At 37.4% G+C, this 14844-nt stretch overlaps 3 protein-coding genes across 8 annotated transcripts; 2 read left to right on the top strand and 1 right to left on the bottom strand.

Annotated features, from left to right (window-relative positions):
- Positions 1–458: 458 nt before the first annotated feature.
- Positions 459–5738, top strand: LOC117236077 (ubiquinone biosynthesis protein COQ4 homolog, mitochondrial). Of its 6 annotated transcripts, XR_004493782.1 has the most exons (7): positions 460–635; positions 678–773; positions 2415–2773; positions 2938–3161; positions 3291–3476; positions 3687–3794; positions 5161–5258. XR_004493782.1 is itself a non-coding variant. In XM_033498724.1 (5 exons), the coding sequence occupies exons 2-5, from the start codon at positions 755–757 to the stop codon at positions 5291–5293; spliced, it is 735 nt and encodes a 244-aa protein (XP_033354615.1). In that variant the 5' UTR covers positions 459–635; positions 678–754; the 3' UTR covers positions 5294–5738. The 6 variants fall into 6 exon arrangements, 5 of the variants coding, with proteins under 5 accessions (XP_033354615.1, XP_033354614.1, XP_033354613.1 ...); XM_033498724.1 differs by lacking the exons at positions 3291–3476; positions 3687–3794 and having other exon boundaries at positions 459–635; positions 5161–5738; XM_033498723.1 differs by lacking the exons at positions 3687–3794; positions 5161–5258 and having other exon boundaries at positions 460–581; positions 688–773; positions 3291–3616.
- On the top strand, positions 859–2018 carry LOC117236076 (UDP-sugar transporter UST74c). The gene has a single exon (XM_033498720.1). The coding sequence runs from the start codon at positions 914–916 to the stop codon at positions 1895–1897; it is 984 nt and encodes a 327-aa protein (XP_033354611.1). The 5' UTR covers positions 859–913; the 3' UTR covers positions 1898–2018.
- On the bottom strand, positions 3553–14804 carry LOC117236079. The gene is made up of 19 exons (XM_033498728.1): positions 14538–14804; positions 13367–13608; positions 13008–13279; positions 12641–12882; positions 12402–12563; positions 12169–12324; positions 9359–9459; positions 8785–9010; positions 8315–8462; positions 7854–8155; positions 7515–7728; positions 6781–7413; positions 6454–6611; positions 6207–6371; positions 6019–6128; positions 5754–5933; positions 5579–5671; positions 5348–5489; positions 3553–5197 (listed from the first exon to the last, which is right to left on the bottom strand). The coding sequence occupies exons 1-19, from the start codon at positions 14571–14573 to the stop codon at positions 4865–4867; spliced, it is 3915 nt and encodes a 1304-aa protein (XP_033354619.1). The 5' UTR covers positions 14574–14804; the 3' UTR covers positions 3553–4864.
- Positions 14805–14844: the final 40 nt, after the last annotated feature.

Genomic DNA, 14844 nt, shown 5'->3' with positions numbered 1-14844 from the left:
ATCCTTGTAAGCAAGTATCATTTCTTAGTAAAGTATTCATGATCGAACGAGTTACATATTTACTAACATATAAAATATATATTTTTCTCTTTTTCATCTCCTTTAATTATAAGATGGCTCATTAGTATCGTGTTCCTACCATCAAAACTTTGTACATGTGATAAATATGTATACTAGTATTATTAATCGATGAATGATATTTATAACAAATTAGTTAATAACAGGCTGAAAATTAAATGAATAACAATGTATTCATTATTATAAATGAAATAAATTATAAAAGGAATTTGATAAAAATCTTGCAAAGCAGAAATTCTTAATCTTCATATAAAAGAATTAAATACGATATACGTATGTATGCAAGTATACTAGGTATATATACTGAGATTCATTTTGAGAACAAAGATAATAGATTAGAAGACAAGCAGAAGGAAAAGCGAGATACAAAATTTGTATGTGCCAACGACAACGATAAACGAAGAGTAGTGCAAACTGTGGTAGAAATAGAAATAGGAATAGCGGAAGATAAAATATTACGTCAACACGCTTAAAGAATAATTAGAGGAAAAAGAAGCACTCGTGTGTGTACTTTACGTTTTATAAACAAATCTTAATGGTATTCAGTAACATTAAGTAATGAACACTTAATGTTAATACTACTACTGTTAATAATACTGAATGAACCAGTAGGATAGTGGAATCTTCGTTGGCGACGTGTGCAGCACAAAAGGAGAAATAGAAAACCGATAGAAGGATGATAAGGTTATACCAGTGTATGTTTTATGAAATTTGATATAAATTTGGCATATTAGTAATATAAAAGTTGTGATTGGAACGCAGAGAAAAGAGAAGGGAAGGAGAGAAAGTAAGAAAAAAAGAAGAGAGTAAGAGAATATTATCAATTTTGATCGGTATGCCGTGGAGTCATAAAAATGTGATGTTCGCGAGGGTCGGTTCTGCCCTATTTTACGGGTTATCTTCATTTATGATCACAGTTGTAAATAAGACAGTGCTGACGTCGTTCGAATTTCCATCGTTTCAAATGCTCGGCATAGGACAAATGTTGGCTACCATTATGTTACTTTTCGCAGCAAAGAAGTTGCGCTACGTTGAATTTCCTAACCTAGAAGTAACAACGTGTGTCAAGATATGGCCATTACCGATCATTTACATCGGCAACATGATCTTTGGATTAGGTGGTACGAAACAGCTGAGCCTTCCAATGTTCACCGCCCTTAGACGATTTAGCATTCTTATGACGATGATCGCTGAATACTATATTCTCGGAGTAAGGGCGCGTGTTTCCGTTCAGTTGAGCGTATACATGATGATGGTCGGGGCAGTGGTAGCTGCGTTAAATGATCTTGCTTTTAATTTGGAGGGCTATCTTTTTATCCTATTGAACGATTTTTTTACGGCCGCCAACGGTGTCTACATGAAGAAGAAATTGGACTCGAAGGAACTAGGAAAATACGGACTGATGTACTATAATTCATTGTTTATGATTGTCCCAGCGATTAGCATTGCCTACTGGATGGAAGACATGCATTCTATCATAGAATTTCCACATTGGAACAATGTGTTCTTTCTTGTACAGTTTGGCCTTTCATGTGTGATGGGTTTTGTATTGTCCTACAGCATGATACTTTGCACACTTTATAACTCTGCGTTGACCACCACGATAATCGGATGTTTGAAAAATATATGCGTTACTTATCTCGGAATGATGATCGGTGGTGACTACATATTTACGTGGTTAAATTTCGTAGGATTGAATTTAAGTGTCGTCGGTAGCTTGGTTTACACTTGGGTAACCTTTCGAAGGAAGGAATCGACCGAACCAAAATATTCTCCGCTTTTCGATGACCAAACGACAAATAAAGTGCAAGCTGTATGATCGATGTACAAAGCAACGAAATCGTGCCATGTGTCGCCGCGGCTCTTTCTGTTCTTCTCTTCCTCTCTCTCTCCGTTGCTCTCGCTTCCTCGAGCCCATCATATTGTTTCTCTGTATTAGTGTTTTGTATCTGTGTTAGTGTGCGACACGTGTCACGTGTCCTCTTTGTTGTGGAATTGTAAAGCTTTTGGGAGCCGGAAAAAGAGGGAACGAAATGGGAATAGGGGAAGAGCAGCAAGCGTGACAAACTATAGTAATAGTCATAAATAAGATATAAGATTCTATACCAAAGCGATAAGACCGTTACCGGATAGAAGAAATGAATAATAAGATGTTGCGCGCCATAGCGTATCACCTTTACCTTGTGAAATACAACTTGTACATACGTACTTCGAAATCTCGAAGGTGCACTATACTATCATTAATAATGCACGTGTACAAAAGTATATTTTATAGTGAATAAATTTAATTTCTGGAGAAAAGAAACACGATCGATTCTCATTCAGTCCTCCGTCAGTTTCAGGCTGGCCACTTCGAAGATTATTCAGCAGCTCTGGCTGCTCGTCATCCTTCACGATGGATTACGCGAAACATCGTGTATCTCTGTCGCCGGTGCAACGTGCAATTTTGGCGGCCGGTGCAGCCGCGATCTCATTCGTTGATCCTTTTCGCGGCGACATGATCGCATGCTTGGCAGAAACGACCGGTACCGACGCTCTTTCCTACTGTCATCGAAAAATGCTCGCAACCTCCGAGGGATCTCGCATTCTTGCCAGGAAACCACGTATATCCTCGTCTACGATTGATTTTTCCGCGCTAAGACGATTACCACAAGGAACCCTTGGCAGGATCTATTGCGATTTTTTGGACGTTAATGTAAGCTCTTTCGACTTGACTCCACTCGATTCGATTCGATTCGATAGAGATATACGTAGACGACGATCACACCAATCGATTGGTCGTTTCTTACAAATTATATCATATACTGAAATTGTTAGCGCGTTTCTGCAAATTGGAACAAAAATATTGGTCTGTTACAGAACGTGTCCCCCGATACTAGACCTGCGGTCAGATTTGTTGAAGATACTGAATTAGCATATGTAATGCAACGATATCGAGAAACACACGATATTTATCATGCTCTGCTTCTAATGCCAACCACGATGCTTGGAGAAGTGACGGTCAAGTGGGTAGAAGCGTTACAATTACGATTACCAATGTGTTTCAGCGGAGCGATATTTGGAGCGTTCCGGTTGCGTCCAAGGTAAATTCATCGAGTGAATCTCGAGCCTGATACTTGCAACCGATCGATGGTTTTGTCTCCATCTTCTTTTTATTCAATTCGCCGGATTTTATCCAGTCCAATTAGTCGAATTTCTCTTTGGCGTTTTAGGCAAAGGAAACTATATCTCGAGCATCATCTGCCTTGGGCCATTAACACAGGAATTGGTACAAAATTTCTCTTGGGAATCTACTTCGAAGAACGTTGGGAGCAACCCCTTGACGAGTTTCATCGAGAAACAAACATCATCCCTTTGGTGCCGATAGAAACCATTAGCAATGAAGTCTGAAATTGCTCATACGCTTTTCCCTCTAACTGTTTTAGTATTGTCTTACATATATTAGAACACCAACAATAGACACAGCTTATTAGATAGTGTATAACAATTTTTATTTACCGTAACGTTGGAAATATGAAGAATATAATTTTTAATGGGATACGTATGATTTGTATTACAAATGTCGATCAATGTTAATCGCACATTTAAAAAAATTTATGCTTCTATAGAAACGTACGCGTAGATATCAACGCTCGATACGATGAGAGTACGATCGATTCACCCGTGAGGATACAATCCGATTGGTAATGCTTGGGTGTAATATCCTAAAATATTCGGTAAGTGTTAGCAAATCGATCGATAATTATTTTTTAAAGTCGCGTATCGTCTAATTTGTATGAAACAACGTTCGTGATATTGATTGTCCCATTTGGTTTGTAGTAACGCCCGCAAACCACTATTACTGGCTATCTTTTTGATATGCAGTTTTATCTATTACTCTACAAATATTTGCAGCGTAACGGCGTGACACATTCGAATGCAAAACTCGAGCACGTGAATTTATTCATGTATACATGCGAAACAATGCAATATCCCTTTTTGCAAACCATCTTCCGCCTGTCTTTGATAAAAAGTAAATATTAACGGTCCATTGAAAAGTTCATTTCTGCTGTATTCGTTTGCGTGCTCGATCGTTCAAATTCACGTATTTCTCTTGCCGCGCGTTTTTCCAAACCGGTGAATCTTATTTATTTTTCATATGCAACAACTTATTCTTCGCACATACAGAATAAGCAGTATTGTAACATTATTGGGCGCTAAACAAGCTGAGGTACTAGACATTCGAATTGTAACGCAATTGCAATGTCTATTTGTTTCGCTGTTGGAATATTCGTACGTAAAGAATCACGGTTGCAATGTTGAATTATCGATTGTTTTTGCATATTACAACCGATCATTTACAGTTAATCGAAGGACAAGACAATATGATTTCTTATTATGGTGCTTTGTGTTTCACGATTGCAGAAACTCACTCACTCACTCTCTCTCTTTCTCTCTCTCTCTCGCTCTCGCTTGATGTATGTGAGTGTGTACAAGTGTGAATGTGTGTGTATATTTCTATATGCATAAAAGTTGATTTATATATAAACCTAATTGAGCATTAAAAGTTAATGGCCAGAGCATCCTGAAGCGATTACAAAGGGTGTTTGTAATGGGCGAAAGAAATAGTTTTACGATATTTTTAAGATGAATTGAAATATACATTAGGAATAGATATAAAAAAGAAATGAATGAAGCGAAAATACAGGTTAAGTCAGCATAAAAAGCTGAAATTTACGTACAGGATGCTTCTTGGCTGATTGTAACCATTTGGTCCGTGCTACTCGATCTCGAGTATCTCGAACGTTCAATCGAGGGCTAGTCTCTCGAGGTATAGGTGAATTTCCGCAAACTGGGGTCTGTCCTCGATTCGTGTACTCCAACATTTTTTCATTACACGGTAGAGGTCATCTGGACAATGATCGGGTTGTGAAAGAATTCGATGATGATTCCTTTGGTCGTTGTTGTCATCGGGCTGTCCATTACCACCAATATACGTTTCGCTTTGGTAACAGTGGCCACAGTTTTCTAAAACCTGTGCCACTGTTAAATCCGCATATGGTATCTCCTTACAATTTAGAAAAATTTCCCAAACTGTTACAGCAAACGACCAAACGTCGGCTCGGCAACTACGTTTACCCTGAGAGGAAAAACAAAAATGAAAATAAATGGGATCCGTAGCGAAGTTACGATAGCAGAAACATATACTCGAGGGACACAAGACGAGGAAACGTAGCTACGACTATAACGTAGAGATAAGATGAAGAGGAAATAAGAAACAGTCGCTTACCAGTAACACTGCTTCCCATGCCATCCAACGAAGAGGAACTTTTACATTATGCCCGTCGATGAAATAATGATGATCATATTTGTTACAATATATGGCATGATCCGACACCTTTATTGTCAAATCCTGACCAACAATGCAATTCCTAAAATATTACACAACGTATATATCGAGGATCGATTAAGTCGATTTATTTCTTTACGGATTCTGCCATTTTTTTCTCGATTTACTTACCTGGCTGCTAAATCACAATGTGCAATGTTCATGGATTCCAAATACTTCATGCCAGATGCAATTTGGGTAATAAAGCTTAAATGGTTGTCATAGCTGCGAATAGAATATAATAGAATAGAAAGAAAATTGAAAAGACAAATATACCATTGATATATAATCACGATATTTTACTCACCTAATATCGTCCTTGTTGTCCAAATTACCACCGCGACTTTCTAAGAAGGTAAGGAGATCTCCGAAACGACCGAACTCGAAAATAGCTCCAAACGGTTCCTCTTCTACCAAGGCCATCATCTTTGCTATGTTTGAATTTTGGAGCATCGCCAAAACATGCATATCCTTCGTAAAGTCCAACCTGTGTATTGCTCAAGTCAAAATGCCATAAGAATATAAAGAAAGGTTTTTCGAACCGGCGTTACATTTCGGAATTAGTAACATACCTTAAAGAATCTACAACGCCTCGCCAAAGAGACCTAACGATTACAATTTGCCGACTTTGAGTCGCTCCTACTTCGGGATTCGTGATACCCTTTGCTTCACATAAATGAACCTGATTGAGCATACATATTCGATTAAATTTCATATTGGTAAACTAACAGTTTAATTCATCGATATTGTTTCTTCTTACCAAACCGAAATTTCCTTCACCGAGTTTGTCTAGAATTCTTAATCTGTGTCTGGAAACACGCTGAACGTTGTAGGAATCAATGGTACTTGGTAAACATACGGTTTCCTCGCGAATGTGAAGCGGTGTAAACGGGCTCATAGTCGACGGGATCTCCCTTCTCTTTATCTACAACAATACATCTATATAAAAATCTCTATATAATACCTTTATTAGAATTGTTATAAACACATCTGATCCATCATCCTACCGTTAAAATGTCTGTTGCTGCATAATACCCCTCGTAGATTCTTTGATTCGTGTTTCTCGATTGAAGATGAAACGCTTTTTTCGTCGAATATGTCATAGTCGTTGGCATTGTCACTTCCGCATACTTGTTTGTCGTGAAGCTCGACTTGCGCTTGAAATCTGAAATGGATTCAATTGGGTAGAAGAAAAATGAAATTTGACGTAATATACGTAATAATAATATATATAGTATCATGTACGCATACGCACATGCATAATACAAATAGGCGCGGAAATCAATAGGTTAAAGTATATAAACTGTTGTGTAGAAAAGGTTGGTTAGATTCACCTGAACATGATTCGGCTGTACAGGTGGAGGACGCGTTTGAGTTTGCAACCACGAGATTTTCTTCGGAGAACAGACTGTATGTTCTCTCGTATAGAGTGGAACGGGCGTCAGAATTATCGAAGTGGGAATCGACGACAGCAGCTTTGGCGTCCGTTTGGAAATCTGTATTGGATCGATCAGGCAAGTTATCGGAAGGAGCAATAATGATAGGTTTGCGAATCAAGGATAATCCAGTTACGATCGAATTCGAGAGTTTAACATCCTTTGGAGAGATCGCAATGCCTGGTGCAGATGAGTCGCACAGTAGAGCTGTATGCTTTTGCAACAAAGCGACTTTGTTACGGCCTCTTTGTTTGATCAAAAATGTTGTACACGTTAAGAAAAGGACAAACACTGTCAATAGGCCGCTGACAAGGCCGATATACGTTTGGGAGGTACCAACGGGAAAGACATCCGGTATCGAGGCATCTTCGTCGATTTGGTAAAGATCCGTTACATTCAAACTCACGGAGTTGATGGTCGAGTGGATGACGGAGCTGCTGGATTTTACTCGTTGTTCGCTTCGATTTTGCTGAACTTCCGATGATTGATCATCAGCTAAAATATTCAAATCGTTCGACCGACTTGTGCTACCTGCGGTCAATACGGTTAACAAAGCATTATTAATTCGCGTCCAACTCTTTCTTTTTTCTTATATTCTTGTACTCGTATATGACTATTATCTAAATACTTACCAGTGTAAAAGGTGATTTCGCTGAGAAGCAACCATTTCGCGGCAAGACTGAATTCCACTTTTACGAATTGTCCGATCCTAGATTGTAAAGGGATCGATACCAAAACTGTTTCGGCAGCGGGCGATCCAGCAACGATCGGCCACTCGGATTTTTCTGCTTCCGATCGATAGTTCTCACCATCGATGGAAAACCAAACGCGCATTTGCGAAAATGTCTAAAAAAAAAAAAAAATAAAAGAAATTGTCAGCTTTGGAAAGATATTTATAAAGGAATTTTTTAATTTTGAATTTTGTGTATGTGTATGTAAGCTCGTTGTAAAAAAGAATAAAGAAAACGAACCTCGACGTCTAGTTGTGGTATACGAGCGATGTGTACGGTGCAATTTTGAAATTCTCGTAGTTCTTGAAAACGAAAAATAATCTGGATTGTAGTACGATCCGACCAGCCGATCCAGTTCGTAGCATTGGTCGAAGAGGAGAGAATTTCAGAAATTTCGCCTAATATTCCATCCGTCAATTGCCCGAGACCGTTTACGAGAACAAGAGGCTCGATCTCCACACCGTCATACGAAGCATCCTGAACGTTTCGTCCTCCGGGCCCTGGATTCGATCCCTTAGGCGCGTTATAACTCGCGACATACTCTGAGGATGAGAAAAATAGTTGATGGTCGTATAGTGCGTACATGTGTTATAATACGTACACGTTATCACGATCGTAACGTGTCGAATCGATAGACGAGAAATGACGAAACGCCTAAACGATAAGGCAAACGGTAAAATATACGGTATAGAAATGCTCACGTTCCAATACGCATCCGTAAATTTCGACTCGCATGCAAACTGTCCGGGGATGTTGGCTGTAAGGTACGAATCGCACTTTGCTCGCGACAAACGGTAAGTCCAACTTCTGCTTTTCTACCAGGTAGGTGTTGCTGTTGCCGCGTAGTACCTGAAACGAACGACGCTCGATCGGTGTATCGACGTAGGAATATCGGTAGTCGCATTGTTTCTCAGCATCAACGGTCACCGGAGACGTCTCGCCTTGCTCTCGAGTACAGACTAGAGCGTAGAGGACTGTGTTTTTCTTTGAATAACCGTCCGAAAGCTTACGATATCGTAACTTTCTTATATTTTTCTAATTCCTTCCTCGCGACGACCCATACATATGTATATAAGTATGTATGTAAGTACTTATGTATTTGATGCGACTGTGCTTGAATTCGAAGCAATGCAGACGATTTCCGGTCGATTTATCACACACAGACACGAACTCTGTCACCCATCAAGTTTCTATATTGATGCCATTTCGTGTCGCGCCAGTACTCGAGAAAGAAAGCCTCCGCATACTCCTGACCTTGACCGTTGCCAAACCGTCCTTGAGTTTCGGTCCACGCTATCAGATGATTTTTCGTCAGATCGATCTCCAGGTATTCTCTTATCGCGCTACTGATTTGCGCTTTTGGACACCAAGCGCCACCATTCTTCTCTTGTCTTATCCTGCAAACGTGCAAACATCGGTATCGCCCTTTCTTACCGACTGCTACGCTACAGTGCCATACCATATCATACTGCGTATACGTATGTATTTATATCGTTTTAAATCTTATTTTTCAACCGAATATCTCTTATCCTATTTTATTTAAATTCCAACCACCGGCAGTGTTTACGTTTAACGGAACGAAACTGATGCGAAGCTGATAAAAGAATCGTAAAACTCTATAGTCTACTATATAGAACTCTAAACTATATAAACTATATAGAAATCTAAGTCGTTCGAAGGTAAAACGCATCGAATAGTACGCATAATTTTACCTTTATCGACAACGATCATTTAAAACAATTTACCTTGCGTTTTGGGGGCCCACGGATTTTGTTTCGTAGCTAGAAGAAGCGGTGATCGCATCATCTGGAATTTTTCCCTCTTCCATGCCAAGGGGAAAGATGCACTGATCTGCAAGTTGCGAACATACATATTTACATACAGGCCTTATTTCATCGATCTTATCTTTTTACAATTAATTTCTTCGATATCGTTATCCTTAATTGCACATTTCCTCACCGAAAACGTTTTTCGTTGAATTCTCTCTGCAGCGAACAGTTGCCAGAAGCACTCCCAATGAGACAACCGTTAGGATGTACCGCATCTCGATATCCGGATCTTCTATCGTTTTCGATTTCTTTACAGTTCATGGTAGACCGAGTCCTTTGCTAACATTGTTCGATTTCTCAAGCTGTAACTGTATATTGCTTAATCAACTAATCGCATTAACTATACATTAACTATACTTATTATATTTTAATTTCTACTATAATAACTTTCAGATTAGATATTACATGTTATCGATCGTAAGTGTAATACGAATAATCGCTATTTGCTTTTCGAGCTATATCGTGGCACAATTTATTTCACTGTAAAAACGAAATACACGCGATTGATGGTCGTCGTAGGTGTAGATGTTGCATGTGGTACGTGATTAATCGTACTGCGGCGAAGAAAAAGAAACATGATTTACGAAATTAAAGGAGGGAGAAAGGACTAGGGCAGCGCGTTAATGCATGCGAGATGCGTTCGATATTCAAGTGTATTCAAAGAGAAAGAGAATTATATCCGTTTTAGGTATCTGGCCGTACTTATGAAAGAAAGATCTAAAAAGAATCGATCGTAGATTGTCGATGGTTGAGAGACGAAGAAATTGCAACTATCGAAACTGCTATCAAGTATCGCTATTACTATCGATATTAGATAGGTTAGCGCTTGTACGGTCGGCAGTTAGCAGCTGGCAATTTGCAGGTTGCACGTTAATTAGATTCACCGATGGAAAATGAAGACAAAGAGGGTTAGGGAATGCGCACGGGGTCCTGGATAGGTATTGGGTGTGCGTGCAACAAGTAAAGTACGATCAATACGAGCGTGCCGCAGGAAGGAAGAGCATGACCATGTTCGACTCGTTTGCTCCATTTGTTTCGTTTGTTCGGACCTTTATTCGTTTTCGACAAACGGTTCAATATTTATAATATTTATGTTATTTAACTATGTCATGTATATACGTCATTGTGTAAACGTAAATACAAACGCAGAGGCAAATGTAAATGACAGGATCATCGAATCATCCTTTTCTCTTACGATTAGAGAGGTCTTATTATGTCCCGTTAAGTATTTTTCTCTCGATCCATGTATGTATTTACTATTTACACGTTGCGTACACGCACACGTATTCGTTTCAATAATTTCTATAATAGATATAACAATATCCGTTTATGCTCGATATTATTCAAAATGGGCCGACGAAATTGAATTTATAAAAATTTATAAAAATTAATAAAAATTAAAAAAATTGAATGTTTCTTTTTCTTATTGAAACTAATCTGTTTCATAATGTAATTTTCATTCGATTCGACTATCAAAACTATAATTACCAAATTTCTTCTACATCTATTACATCCGTGTAAAATGAATCGTATCAATTATTATTAAATATGAAACACGTGCGTCTTCTTTTTCGTAATTGAAGCGATATGACACTTAATATGTTTGGATCTTTATACCCGATAGGTTTGATAAAAAGCTCAATGTCAAAAGGTGCTTACCTTTTAAGATTGACGCATGTCACTTATTGCGTATACGGGATACGTGAACACGGTAAATTTTGAAAAACGAAAGGAATTTAGCATCGTTGTAAAGCTAACCACGAATCAAAGTGCACCAACTTCAATTTCTCTTTTAACTTCTCTCCTTTTTCCTTGTTTCTTTTCTCTATACATATACGTATATACATACGGTGCACGTCCTAATTAGAAAAAGAAAAAAACGACAACTCGTAAGAATTGTTGCTACCCGCACTATATAATTGACAGATTTTCTCACGTTCGGTTAGTTTTTCGGCTCTTTCCGGCGAATAAATTTGTTCGTCTTGTCGCGTTTCTCGCGAAACGTAGTTCGATGCAAACTCCGCCACCCTGGACCAAAGCTTTAGCCCAACATCCATGGTATCGGCCCGTGGTGGTGGTGAGTTTGCTCGAAGATAGGAGCGGCGGAGAAGAGTGGGGCGAAAGGGGATATAGGGGAATATCTCCCTCCAATGTATGTATCTCCGATCGTAGTAACGATGTTGATATCGTTATAATGGTATCGATCTTTCATGTACGTTACACTCGGCATAGAGCATAATTAACTCGAAGAAAATTGGAGTAATCACCATTAACTTGTAGTCGTATCAATCGATCGTTCGTTCTCTCTCTCTCTCTCTCTCTCCACCTTTCTCTTTGTATCTTACTCTCTCTTTCTCTTTCTCTCTCTCTCTCTCTCTCTCCCTTCATGTAACAAAAGAAATAAGGTAATTCTGTGGAATCTCGCGCGTTTAAATGTGTTGGTTATTTATAATACGAGTTTCGAAACAACTTAGCTTAAATTAACGAGTTTCGAAACAACTTAGCTTAAATTAAAGAGTTTCGAAACAACTTAGCTTAAAGTAAAATGAGTCATTTTGTTTCCTATTGTTCTTATTTCATTTATTTGGAAGACTGAACTCAAGGAACTGACACTGTCATCTGAAATGTGACTTCTTATAATCTCTCGCATTTTGTCTTTACAAATTCAACTTCAAGCAAGAGATCCTATCACGAATAGTTACTCAGCATCGACATTCCAACGAAACGGTATCTCGAATGATCGGTAAAATTTGTTTTCGCGTGGCACGTAGATTCCTTTGTTCATAAAGGAACAAATTAACATCTCCATCTTCTTGGTGAATTTTTCTAATCAAACTCAATTCGAGAGATGGTTGCGTAGACGCCATTAAAGCTTCTATTATCTGTTAATAGTAAAATTAAGCCAAGATCGTATCTATCGACAGATCGAATAAAATAAAAACGGAAAGATTGTGCTAACCTTATCTCTTAGCCGATTGGCATGAGACGAAAAAACAGCGATATCTCGAGATATTTCTTGCGCATTAAGTTGCATTCCCATTAGAACGACGATCGTAGTGTTTTTACATTTGGCAAAATTTCCAAGACTTTCTAGATAATCCTCTTGTAAATCGAGGAAATCCTAAAGTGCGATATGCAAATTGAATGAATTACAATTCATACGTAAAAGAAGGAATACGCGTATGCTTTAGTTTTTACCTTCACCAACATAGGCAATCCAACAATCGGTATACCAACAATTACTTTTAAATCTTTGATCAAAAGATCATCGATAGTCAATTCGCTAATGTCAGATTTTGCTTTGACGATCTCGTTAAACACTTTATCTCTGTCTAGATCTAATAGTCCAACTTTTTCCAGAGATTCCACGATTTCCACATCGGCGGGAGTAGCACGATCGGCCTCTTTTGAAAAATTACAAGTATCGACCAAGATTGGACCTATAAAAATTGCAATAACAATTACGTTTAAATAACGCAAAATCAATTTGATGTCTGAATAATATATTCGAGTAAAATTTAACGAAAGCCATCTTGTTTGTTTGCTTGCTGACTTGCTTGCATACCTCTCAGAAGACTCGATATCTGCGAGTCTATTATTTCTGCATGTTTATCGAATAAATTTCGCGCCACTAGCGTCGCGCAACTGCCTACGCTCTCCAGATGTATTTCTCTACCAGGCCACAGCCACCGTTCGTCTTGTGGTCTGTGATCGATTATTTTTACTACAGAATCCATTAGATAAGTGTCTTCGTCCGGAAGGTTATGATGATCAACGAGCACCAGTTCCAATTTCGTTTCCACATTCTTCTTTAAAGCTTTCAAATCTATTTGATCCCTATTAATATACATACGATCATCTATCTATACAATTTACTTTCATTTTTTCATTCTATAACATTTGTTAGAAAATCTTGTAACTTACCGAAATGTCAGCAAGTTGGAAGGTATGTTGTGACGTTTCAAGAAGAATACGACTTCAGTTTTTACACGATACTCTCTTTCAGATATATTCATCAACGGAATAACCACTAAATCTGTTTCCTTCCTTTTAATTCCGTCTAAATATTCAGAAAAAGCTTGAATCAATGCCGATACGGCAGAGTCTAAATCACAAGATTCATTACCCAAAACGATGCAGATTCTTTTGTAAGCCAGCGGCTTCGACTAAAATAATATACAAACCAATACCTCATTAAATATTTACTTTGTCTCTTCTAAAAATTTTTTATAAAAAGATTTTTGTTCCTATTATACCGATATCTTAGATTATCATCCAATAATTTTATCCACCAGTGTTTATCCCTTTCACTTGTATATTTCGAAATTTGTCTGCTTCGGATTTTCATTTTCAATTCATTTTTACATATAGTTGCGCAAAATAACAATGTATGCTGATAAATAACTAAATATCTTATATTTTTCAAGTTTATTTTCAGTTTTCTACACACATATTCAATTTATTATCTAATATCGTTAAATAATACAATAATTCCGGTTTTTTATCTTTTTTTAAGCAAAATAGGATAACATATTTCAATTTTTTAATGACTAACAATTTTAAATGTCTCAAAGATTTGGCGCGCAAAAGATACAAACTGAAACTATCTGTTACATATTACATCACATGTAACTGCTACCAACTATAGTTGCAATTCGTGGTATTAATTTGTTCGGGCAAAATTTTCTTAAGAAGAATGTAATTACAATTTTTCTCGTCATCTACGTGTGATAGATATACGTGGTATAAATTTAGACGAGAAATTATGAATGTAAAATTATTACTATAGATATCAAAATATAGATATTGATATCAATATTAATTTTAACATGTTCTTAATGCAATATAAATATAATAACAAAGGAATAATTACGATGGAACTAATGATATGGAAAAACAAAGAAAAGAAATAATTAGTGATATAAGTAAATTATCCAATTGCATTATATTAGCTTATTATATATACTACATAATATTATTTAGCACTCAACTTATTTAGTAGAAGTGAACACGTGTATTATTGTCTTGTTATAATTCACGAAAAATATAACTTTATTCACTACAGCAATCCAATTAAAACAAAACAGAAATTTACCAAGACTGCTTTCGATGCGGATAGAAATGATTCCATGCTTCTTTACTATGTTGCAGGATTTGTTTATGTACATATCATATAACTAATCAACTGACTTCATATATTGTGAATTCATGTCTGTTAATTACGTGTGAATTTTGAGATCTCTTGAAAAAGCTGTCGGTTTATTTGGTTGCTAGTATAGAGCAAACAAGTAGATCGTTGTATTAAATATAGAAAAAAGTTAGCAAAGAAACGTATTGAAAATTATTGGCAAGTGCTATTGAATTTTGTCGAGCACATCAGAGCATACTCGGAGGTATTCGAG

This window comes from Bombus vosnesenskii, unplaced genomic scaffold (genome assembly GCF_011952255.1).
Source record: "Bombus vosnesenskii isolate JDL3184/JDL3185 unplaced genomic scaffold, Bvos_JDL3184-5_v1.1 scf7180000013340, whole genome shotgun sequence".
In the NCBI taxonomy this organism is placed as follows: Eukaryota; Metazoa; Arthropoda; class Insecta; order Hymenoptera; family Apidae; genus Bombus; species Bombus vosnesenskii.
Note: the sequence above shows the minus strand (reverse complement) of the source record. Positions and strands in the feature narration are given on the sequence as shown.